We start from the raw sequence: 11,953 nt of genomic DNA, 5'->3' as shown, positions 1-11,953 counted from the left end.
TGTTCAACACTGCAAGCGCAACAAAAGCTTTTCCCCCATTCCTAGCAAAAACAAAAGTATAACGGAAGAAGAAAGGACAAAGAGAGAAGAAAGATAATAAACTGATAAAATGAAAAAGCTGCCAAATTTTCGAACAACCTTTTAATTTTTTAATAATATTCATACAGTTACTTAGTATGTTAATCTTCTTCATTTTTTATTTCTCTATTTTCGTTACATTAAATTTTTTATATATATTTCTTTTATTTTCTAGCTGTTTCTTCTTGCTCGCTGCAATAAAAAATATAGAATGTTCGAATAACATTATTGTTTCTTTTTCTGCTTCGTGCCTGTGCCCTGAAACGAATCTCGCTCCATTTCTGATGAAGATCCCGTTGCTCTTTGGTTTTCTCATGAAACGAATCCTGCTCTGCATCCATCCACTTTTATAAAATTCAGAAACAGGAAAAACACTGTTCAATATAAATTTTTTATTATAATGATTAAAAGGAAATGTTAAATTAATTAGAGACCACTTTGGTTTGTGATCTTGGAGCGGTCAGCACCCCGCAGGCAAATTTCCCTGTTTGGGATTCTTTTACAAAGAATTTCCCAAACTAGGGCTGTTCTTGAGCTATTTCCCAGGGGGTGCTCTTTTGGCACGTACCCTGCATGGGAAGCGCCATTGTTGATGGCGCCTTCAGCAAGAGTTTGGCACGTGGCCATGGAAACGCCATGCCCAGCAGCGCTTCCACTTTTGCATGAAAACGCCAACAGTGTTGGCGACTTGGTGAAGGCTGAAGGCTAGCCCTAGGCTTGCAGTGCTGCAGTGCAGACTGACTGCAGCAGGGAAGCGCCATTGGCACCAGCGTTTTGCCTGAAAACGCCAATGGTGATGGCGTTTAAAGCTGTTTAAATACCGATGGTGTTGTACATTTGTTCTACGCTTTCGGTTTCATTATTTTACTTTCGTTTTCGTATAGCTTCGTTCTGCGCTTCCCGTTTCAATATTTTACTTTCGTTTTGGTATACCTTTGGCATTTTAGTGACTTTGGAAATTTCAGTGGTATGAAGCATTTTATTTTTTAAAATTATATTAGCTTTTATGTTTTTTCTTCCGCGGTTTCCGTTTGAACATTTTGCTTTTGATTTGGCACCTTTAACATTTTGGTGGCTTTGGAAATTTCTGTGCTATGAAGCAATTTTTTTTAAAAAAATTATATTAGTTTTCATGTTTTTTCTTCAGCGCTTTCCCTTTGAACACTTTATTTTCGTTTTGGTAGCTTTGACATTTTGATGGGTTTGGAAATTTTTGTGGTATGAAGCATTTTATTTTAAGGTTAGTGGTTTAAGGGTTTAGCTTTTATGTTTAAAAGGCTTGTTAGTGTATATTTAAATGCCAAAAATAAACAAAAAAATTGTGTAAGGATGTGTATTTGAAGAAAATATTTTGAATATGAAATTTGTATAATTTTTTTAATTAAATTAGGTTGGTGTTGATGAACGTTTGAAGTTTGAATAAAAAAAATTATAGATAATATTTATTTGAAGTAAGTATTTTGAGTATGAAATTTTTTGTTTAATATGAAGTTGTAGTATTTTTTTAATTAGATTAGGTTGGTTTGTTGGTGTGTTAAAAATTTAGAAATGTTGAACTCGAAAGTGTTATTTGATGCTTTGTTTTTTGTTGTACTACAAAAATTTTATTATATTTGTAGTAATTTTGTAATTACCTTTTTCCATTTTAAAGTTATTAATGGTTAAGAATAATTATTTATACTACTAACTTCGGTAATGAATTAATAAATTTTCTGTTAAAAATGACTATGTTAAAATTGTTCATTTTTATAAGTTTGTCCCATAAAATTAATTTGAAGTTAATTAAAATTTTTTAAAAGAGAAATTGAATGTGAAGTTCCAATAAAGAGATCTTTTGTGATTACATTTTATTAGTTTTGATTAAAAGTTTTATAAAATTGTGTGTTATTTAAGTGTGTTGATGTGAAATTTATTTAAAATTAATAATTTGAATTACATCTTCATTAGTTTAAAATTACTACATTTAAATTGTTAATTTTTTTAAAGTGTCTTAATGTGAAATTGATTTGAAATAATTTTTTTTTAAAAAATTACATTTTATTTTGAAGTTTCAGCAATGACTTTTTGTGATACCATTTTGTAACTTATTTGACGTGTTCAAATATTGTTTTTGTAGGTACACGATGAATTCGGTTATAACAGTGTTGTATTTCAATGGAAGGGTGTATGAAGATAATGATGGTGTAATATTTGAAGGTAGTAAAAAAGCGATTCAGATTAAACGTGGAATTAGTTTCAATGCTTTGAAGAAAAAAATTGGAGATAAGGTAAAGTTACAAAATAATGAAATTATTTCTGCTATTAGCTGTAGATTTTTAGTGTCAGGAAAATATATTGCCTTGCAAATTTGTGACGATGAAGACATTGAAACAATGTTGGAAAGTTTTAAACAACAAGACCAAATGTCAGTTCTGGAATTGTACATAGAAAAGGATGTGGCTGGTGGTTCAATGTTTCATTCTGCCAATTCGCTTACATCATGTGGAAATTATTTATCTAATGATGACACACAACCGGCAACAAATATGAGCAATTTACATATTGACGAAGACGATGATGATGATGATGATGATTATCTTGTGTCTAACTCATACGTTGAAGAGTTTTTAGACGAAGATGACAGTGTTGACGGTATATCTGATACAGACGATGAAGTCACAAACATTCCTCAACCAGTAAGAATTGTTCACCCAGCAGAAGGTATAATTTGTTGTATGAAAAAATTAGACAATACATTTATTATTTGATGACAATTGTATTTAAATGCTAAATAAGTATTATTTGATTTTTTATTTTATTTTGAACTGTTAGGTGCACAACGAATTGAAAATCCATTTTGGAATGATGCCTCACATTATAACAATATCAACTGGAGTTATCCTGATGAGGAGGACATTTGCGGTTTGGAGATGCCGTCGACCTTTAATGTTGGCCAAGAATTATATGTTGGCATGGAATTTGATAGTAAAGATGCGGTCAAAAATGCAGTGAAACAATATGTTATGAAGGTGCATCAAAGCTTCAAAGTTGTTGAAAGCAAAACGAACAAGTATGTGGTTTGTTGTGTGAATAAAAATGCAGAGTGTCCTTGCCCTTTTTATATGAGGGCAATTATATCTAAAAAAACAGATACGTGGAAAGTCACACAATGGGGTGGACCACACACATGTCTGAATATGACCATGACACAAGATCACGAGAAACTTGATTCAGATTTAATTGCCACTTGTGTAGTAGGTACGTATTTTATGTTCATATTATGTTCATTTTTTGTTAATTATCATTTAAATTTTGTTATGTTATTCACAGGCATGATCAGAGAAGATCCATCAATAAAAATTTCTTTGATTCAAGAGAGGATTAACAGTGAATTTGCGTACAAGGTGTCGTACAAAAAAGCTTGGTTGGCGAAACAGAAAGCCATTGCAATTGAATATGGCGATTGGGATGAGTCATATGCGAAACTTTCGTCGTGGTTAACACACATGCAAAATCATTCTCCTGGATCATATTTTCAAGTACTACATGACGATTTTATCATTGGGAATACGGTTAGTCGCGAACACCGTCAGTTTCATAGAGTTTTTTGGACTTTTGGGCAATGTAAAGAAGCTTTCAAGTACTGTAAGCCAATCATACAAGTTGACGGTACACATTTGTACGGCAAATATCGTGGGACCCTCTTAATGGCGACATCACAAGATGGAAATGGTGGCGTCCTTCCTCTAGCATTCGCGGTGGTTGAAGGTGAGACGTTGACAGCGTGGTCATGGTTTTTGGCACACTTGCGTGAACACGTCACTGATAAAAATGGTATTTGTCTCATTTCTGATCGACACGCGAGTATAAAGTCCGCTGTGGCTAATGAAGCACTTGGTTGGCAACCTCCCCACGGTTATCATGTCTATTGCGTGCGACACATAGCAAGCAACTTCAATCGAAAATTCAATAACGCCAAACAAAAAGAAATGTTGAAGAAGTTGGGTAAGATTTCATATTTAATGGTCACGTTTATTTAACTTCCATATATACTTAAAATTGTTATTGATAACTAATTTTATGCAGCCTACACTCCTTGCAAGCACATTTTTGATCAAAATTTAGAAAAATTTCGTGAACTAAGTCCAGCCATAGCAACATGGATTGATCGCATTTCAAAGGAAAAATGGACGATGGCTTATGATAAAGAAGGACGTCGATATGGCCACATGACAACCAACCTCTCAGAATGTATCAATAAGGTTTTGAAGGATTGTCGCAACATTCCCATAACAGCCTTGGTCAAATCAACGTACAGTAGGTGTCGAAAGTACTTTGTTGAGCGTGGCCGCCAAGCCCAGAGACAGTTAAATGAAGGCCAAGTATATTGTTCAAAGCTTGTTAAAGAACTTAGAAAAAATCAAGAACAAGCTTGTTCGCACATCGTTCGCGTGTATGACATCCACTCCACAAGGTTTGAAGTAGAGGAGACCTTCAATCCTATTACGCAGCGTGGCGGACAAAAGTGGGCAGTTAACTTGAACGGTCATTATTGTCAATGCGGAAGGTATTCTGCGCTTCACTATCCATGTTCACATATTATTGCAGCTTGTGGTTACGTGAGCCTGAACTACTACCAATATATAGATGTTGTTTATACAAATGAGCACATCTTAAAAGCTTACTCCGCACAATGGTGGCCTCTTGGGAATGAAGCGGCTATTCCTCCTTCTAATGATGCATGGACACTTATCCCTGACCCAACCACAATTCGTGCGAAAGGTCGGCCAAAATCAACAAGGATAAGGAATGAGATGGATTGGGTCGAACCGTCTGAGCACCGAATAAAATGCAGTAGATGTGGAGCCGAAGGGCATAACAGGCGTCGTTGTCCAATGCAATCTGAGCGTGGGAGTTGTTCAAATCATTGATTTATGTATGTTAGCCGAGTGACTTGTATTTGTTTAAGTTCTCTTCAATGTATTGAATTTATGGGGTTGAATACATTTGTTAGTTAAAAACATTACTTATTTTGGTTTGTGTGCATTAGCTATTTGTGGGTTTCAATGAATTCGTTACTTAAAAACACATCCATACACCCTAACACTAAACCCTAATCCTCAAACCTAACCCTAAGCCCAAGACACTAAGCTCCAACCCCAACCCACCTAAACCCTAAGCCCAACACACTAAACCCCAAACACCTAAGCTATAACCCTATCCCAACCCCAAAGAGTAAAACCCCTAACCTCTAACACTAACCCAAACACATAAACCCTAACCCGAAGCACTAGGAAACAACCCTAATCCATGTAATCCATAAAACCTAACCCTAATCCAAACCATATCCCTTAACTCCCTAAGCTATAACCCTAACCCAAACACCTAAACACTAACACGAAGCTATATTTTCCTTGTTGTTAGGTCTTATAGTCATTCCATTTTTTCCTTCATCCTTTTGGTCTGATGAAAAATGTTAGCAAAAAGACATTTGTTGCGTACTTGGTGCCCCATAAACCCCAAATCCAAACCCTAAACCCTTAAACCCCTAACTTCTAACCCTAAACCCATAAACTTGGTTAATTATTATAGTTTGATGTGCCACATAAACTCTATACATTAGTAAGGCATCAGTAAGGCATAATAAATGAGATGCGATAGATTAATTGTCAAAATCAAATGTCTAACAAACAACAACAAAATTACACAGATACATCAAAATCAGTCATTATGGTGTCCGTGATGTCGTGAAGATGTGCCACATGGTCGATCCCATCTTCGCGCTTGACGATCAGGATTTCTTCTGCCGCCGCGTTGTCTCCCCGCTTCTGCTTCCTCAGCCTCTGCAGAAAACTCCTGACGCAAATCAACACCTAATAACTCGCCCATATCAGGTATTGCTCCGGGTACATTCCATTGCGGAGCAAATGGGGCGTTAGGTGTTGCCATGGGGGCATCGTGCTGCTGTGAAGGAGTCATAGTGGGCCATGAAAAATGAGGCTGTGTTTCCGCAACACCACCGAACGAATGTGAGGTCTCAAAAGTATCAGTATGATGACCTGCAAAAGGATACTGATACATCTGTGAAGGATATTCGGAAAATGTTGCTGGCGTGTAATACATTCCATGACCACGCTCCATCATTTGTTGGGAATATTGTTCCGCTTCAACAGGCTCCCTTCGTCTGCCTATGCCCCGAGTTTCAACACTTGACTGAAGAATGGGAAACTCTTGGGCTGGGAATTCACGCTCTGATGCTGGACCATGTGACACTGGTTCAGTGATTCTCTCTTGCTCTTCAGATATAATTGCTAACTTATCCACGTAAGGCACGAGATCATCAATCGTCCACGTGTTCCTCCCTTGTGGTGACACCATATATTGTAAAGTCTCCACAACTTCACCCTGCAATTAGTAGCGTCAACAAATTAATGCTCATGCTTAAGAAATTAATTAGAAGTTAAACATTGAAAAACAGATAAATACCAATGCAGCTGTGTTTGCATTGTTTGGGTCGACAAACATCTTTGTTTTACGCCTATACCACACCATGTAGTCCGAGTTATAACCCAGTAGGCCCTCCTGTCGAGGATAAACGTCGACCCTAAACTCTGCTCGATTGTTCCACTGACCAATGATTGGGGCCAACAGGTGGAACCAATTCTCATCTTGTTTGCCTTTGAGCGTTATGCCATGGAGATTTTGCGGTTGCGAAGGACACCCGGGAATGGGTTGTTGCAATCCAAATTGTCGTAAAACTCTATCGGGTTGGTGCCACTCAACAACATGGAAACAAATCAGTGGCACCACCGCAAACCAAGCTACACCTCCAACCACACAAATTGGAGGCAACGCTGCCATCATAGTTGCTGTGTATGGCTCCCAGACAAACTGCATATAACAATACGCTTGTCAATTTTCAGTCAAACATAACATATTAAAATTCCATTTAAGCATTACATTACGATGTTCTTACCTCATGTCGTTTCATCAAATCCAATTTGCGACGGAAAAGTCTAAGATCATCATTGCCAATATGCTGATTTCCACGTCGCAACCACCTACAATAAAAATGAAATCATCGTTGTCAACACGTTCCATCATTAAATATTTTATCATTCAAACCTAATTTTTTAAACGACAAACCTGTGTCCGAGTGGTTTATTTTCTATAACGGGAGGCGTCCTCTTTGGAGCTAAGGTCGTGCATCGTTCCCATGCCCACATTTGGATTAAGATGCACATACCTCCGATTGATTTAACTTTGTAATCGGTGGCGCTGCACATCTCTCTATATAAATACGCAAGCACGGCAGGTCCCCACGCATACGTGCTGCACTGTTCAAAGTCACGTAGAAATTGTAGGTACCTTAAGGAAACTCTGCTACTACTTTTGTTAACAAAGAGGACACCTCCTATGAATCGAAGGATCCACGCACGGGTAAACCTTTGTAATTGCTCAATGTTACCCTCATCAATATTTATGTCAGAAAAATGGTGAGCCAACCAACTTAATTTGACGACACTGCCTTCAATTTCCCCTTCCTGTGGTCTGACTCCTAATAATTCTTCACACAAGTCGGCCCAAACAAGATTAGTTGAACCAATTAATGGTGCCCCGTCACTACGCAAACCTAGTAAAACTGACACATCTTGGAGAGTAATGGTAGCCTCTCCGCATCTCAGGTGAAACGTGTGGGTTTCGGGCCTCCATCTTTCAATGAACGCACTAATTAAGGCCGCATTTATCTTTAGGTATCCCATCCTCATGATCCAATAAAACCCACATTGCCGAAGCAAAGGAACAATTTCCTCCGGTATTTGTTCTTCACCTTGATACGTCGGGACTGCTCGCCTGATGTGTAGTTTTCTGTCTGGTTCCCCATTCCAAACATGTTCTGAAACATGCTTGGGTTGCATCCACAACACGTCACTATCAATTGGACCAGACCTAGTTTGTATACTTGATGAGCATGACGACGAAGAAGCCATTGAGCCTACAAAATAAAATATAATACAATTAATTAACAATCAAATTTATACAAATTAATTATTAAAATAAATAAGAAATTATATTTAAATTTCAATAACAAAATATATTATACAAATAACCTAATTCATATATATTCTATAAATAAATTAAATTACAAACAAATATAAATTTAAATATATAAATTAATGACTACAAATAATTACGCGTAAAATAATTTAACATACAAAATCAATAATTTAAAATACGTAAAACTATTCTAATTTAAACATAACATATGAAACTGATGCTGCACATCTCTCTATATAAATACGCAAGCACGGCAGGTCCCCACGCATACGTGCTGCACTGTTCAAAGTCACGTAGAAATTGTAGGTACCTTAAGGAAACTCTGCTACTACTTTTGTTAACAAAGAGGACACCTCCTATGAATCGAAGGATCCACGCACGGGTAAACCTTTGTAATTGCTCAATGTTACCCTCATCAATATTTATGTCAGAAAAATGGTGAGCCAACCAACTTAATTTGACGACACTGCCTTCAATTTCCCCTTCCTGTGGTCTGACTCCTAATAATTCTTCACACAAGTCGGCCCAAACAAGATTAGTTGAACCAATTAATGGTGCCCCGTCACTACGCAAACCTAGTAAAACTGACACATCTTGGAGAGTAATGGTAGCCTCTCCGCATCTCAGGTGAAACGTGTGGGTTTCGGGCCTCCATCTTTCAATGAACGCACTAATTAAGGCCGCATTTATCTTTAGGTATCCCATCCTCATGATCCAATAAAACCCACATTGCCGAAGCAAAGGAACAATTTCCTCCGGTATTTGTTCTTCACCTTGATACGTCGGGACTGCTCGCCTGATGTGTAGTTTTCTGTCTGGTTCCCCATTCCAAACATGTTCTGAAACATGCTTGGGTTGCATCCACAACACGTCACTATCAATTGGACCAGACCTAGTTTGTATACTTGATGAGCATGACGACGAAGAAGCCATTGAGCCTACAAAATAAAATATAATACAATTAATTAACAATCAAATTTATACAAATTAATTAAAATAAATAAGAAATTATATTTTTTAAATTTCAATAACAAAATATATTATACAAATAACCTAATTCATATATATTCTATAAATAAATTAAATTACAAACAAATATAAATTTAAATATATAAATTAATGACTACAAATAATTACGCGTAAAATAATTTAACATACAAAATCAATAATTTAAAATACGTAAAACTATTCTAATTTAAACATAACATATGAAACTGATAATAATAACTAAAAGTAACATAATATAAAAAAATTAATTCTAACCTAATTTAAAATTACTAATTTACACTACATAAAATTATTCTTAATCTATCATAAAATTATTCTTAATCTACTATATACAAAATTAATGACTTCAAATAATTACGAGTAAAATAATTTAACATACTACATCAATATTTTAAAATATCTAAAATTATTCTAATTTAAACATAACATATGAAACTAATAATAATTATAATTAAAATTAACATAATATAAAAAATTTAATTCAAACCTATTTTTTAATTAATAATTTACAATACATAAAATTATTTCTAATGTATCATCAAATATTTAAACTAAATGTAATCTACCATATAAAAAATTTAAACTAAAGCTAATCTAAACTTAATACGTTATAATACCTAAAATTATTCCTAATCTAAAATTATTAAATTATGGTACCTAAACCTATATAAAAAATTTCAACTCAACTTAATCTATCATATAAAATTATTCCTAATTTCCCATATAAAAAATTATTCCTAATTTATCATATAAAAAATTTACACTAAATCATATCCTATAACATTAAGAATTGAAACTAAACTATACAAAATTATTAACACTACCTACCTAAACTATACAAAATTATTATTATCTTATACTACCTAAAATATACAAAATTATTATTATCTTACATTACACTACCTAAACTATACAAAATTATTATTATCTTACATTATCTAAAACCATTTTATTATCAGAATATAAACATATAAAAGAATATATAACTTACAATTTTTTTACGAAATGGAAGAATGAATACCAAACAAGAACAGCACCAACCAAGCAACAACAGCACCAATCAAACACTCTTTTCACACAATATTTGTTCACTCTGCAAACTCAAAAACGCAGGCTACACTTTCAGGCCAAACGCAGTATATAAACATGAAGAACCACGAAGCGCTAATGGCAACAGCGCTTTCCGGTCAAGCAAGACGCGCCACTGGGAATGGCGCTTCCCTGCGCACCTAGGCTGCCTAGCCTGCTGCTGCTGCTGCAGCTGCTGATTTCCGACGGACAGACCAGTCAAAGCGCCAATACCACTGGCGCCATCCGGTCAAATCGCCAACTGTGTTGGCGCTTTCCTCCAGCAGGTGACAAGTGTCGACCATGCATGAACTCGCCAGTTACAATGGCGCTTCCCATGCAGGGTACGTGCCAAAAGAGCACCCCCTGGGAAATAGCTCAAGAACAGCCCTAGTTTGGGAAATTCTTTGTAAAAGAATCCCAAACAGGGAAATGTGCCGCACCCCGCATGAATAAGACTGATTTCTGACTCACCGAACCCTCCTTTTTCTCATGTGGATTGTGAATAAGAATACTTCTATAATCAATCAGTATTAAAATATGAGTCTTTTATTGGTGTTCTTAGCACCTTAGTTAAAGAATAAAAAAAGTATTTATCTTAGAAATTATAGAAGAAAGTAAAAAAAAATCATAAATAATAATTTTGTGAATTCTAATAAATTTTTTAAGAATTTTTTAATTAATGCCCTAAGAATAATAATACTATTTAGCATTTTCCCTAGAATATTCATTAGCAAATATTAAAATACTGACTATAAATTAGTATTTAACTTTTAACAGTGATTATTATTCTTTTTATTATTTATAGGATGAAAATATAAGAGTAATTTTTTAATTAAAGTATAATATAAAATGTGTGGATCTCACAAAAAAGTATAATTTTTTTTCAATATTATTTCTCTCATTTTTAGTAAATACATAATAAGATATTGTTTGATATAGAGATGTTACATTTAGAGAGAGATAGAGAACTGATAGAAATCATAATTGTGTTTTCATTATTGATTTGATGATTACAACAAAGGTCTATATATAGAGCAAGTTCACAATGAGGCCTAACTCTGACTCTAACAATTACTAACTGATTCTGTTAGTAGCATACTAACTAAGAAGAGACAACTAATAGTAATCACAAATAGTTTTTACAACTAACTGAAAACTAACTGAATTTAAGATTTCTCTCTAACACTCCCCCACAAGCTCAGCAGTACTAAGTACTCTGAGTTTGGAGCGGAAGTTGTAGAACAAATGCTTGCTGAGTGATTTGGTAAGTATGTCAGCAACTTGGAGTTGTGCAGGAATGTAGGAAACAACCAAAGACTTGTTCAGAACCTTTTCCCTCACAAAAAAAATGTCTAATTCCATGTGTGTTTGTTCTGGAGTGAAGCACAGGGTTGTGACTAATAGCAACAACACTGTGGTTGTCACAATAGATAACTGGAGGAGGGATGGGAACTTTGAGCTCATGGAGAAGAGACTGGAGCCATAGAACTTCAGATGCAGCATGTGCTAGGCTCCTGTATTCGGCCTCTGCACTAGATTTAGCAACCAGAGTTTGCTTTTTAGACCACTAGGACACAAGATTAGGACCAAAAAAGATACAAGCACCTGAAGTGGACCTCCTATCATCAATATCAGAGGCCCAATCTGCATCACAGAAAGCATTAATGCTGAGAGGGGCACTGGTGGTGGCAGGCAGAAGGGTGAGACCATGATCAATGGAGCCCTTTAAGTATCTTAAGATCCTTTTGACTGCACTCCA

At 35.4% G+C, this 11,953-nt stretch overlaps 1 protein-coding gene across 1 annotated transcript; it reads right to left on the bottom strand.

The window, feature by feature from the left end:
- Positions 1–596: 596 nt before the first annotated feature.
- On the bottom strand, positions 597–10,496 carry LOC121173139 (protein MAIN-LIKE 2-like). Its single transcript, XM_041007191.1, has 7 exons — positions 10,367–10,496; positions 8,526–9,053; positions 7,204–8,053; positions 7,034–7,118; positions 6,544–6,948; positions 5,847–6,462; positions 597–856 (listed from the first exon to the last, which is right to left on the bottom strand). Exons 1-7 carry the CDS (start codon positions 10,494–10,496, stop codon positions 597–599), a joined length of 2,874 nt encoding a protein of 957 aa, XP_040863125.1.
- Positions 10,497–11,953: the final 1,457 nt, after the last annotated feature.

The sequence above is a fragment of the Glycine max genome, chromosome 12, assembly GCF_000004515.6.
Source record: "Glycine max cultivar Williams 82 chromosome 12, Glycine_max_v4.0, whole genome shotgun sequence".
Lineage (NCBI taxonomy): Eukaryota > Viridiplantae > Streptophyta > Magnoliopsida > Fabales > Fabaceae > Glycine > Glycine max.
This window is presented reverse-complemented; position numbering and strand designations above follow the sequence as displayed.

Coding starts and splice junctions, on each gene's coding strand:
- LOC121173139 (XM_041007191.1), bottom strand. CDS start 10,496: ATGGTCGACACTTGTCACCTGCTGGAGGAAAGCGCCAACACAGTTGGC. Junction 9,054..10,366: donor AGCTGCAGCAGCAGCAGCAG/GCTAGGCAGCCT, acceptor TTTATTTTGTAG/GCTCAATGGCTTCTTCGTCG. Junction 857..5,846: donor CGGCAGAAGAAATCCTGATC/GTCAAGCGCGAA, acceptor TGGCGTTTTCAG/GCAAAACGCTGGTGCCAATG.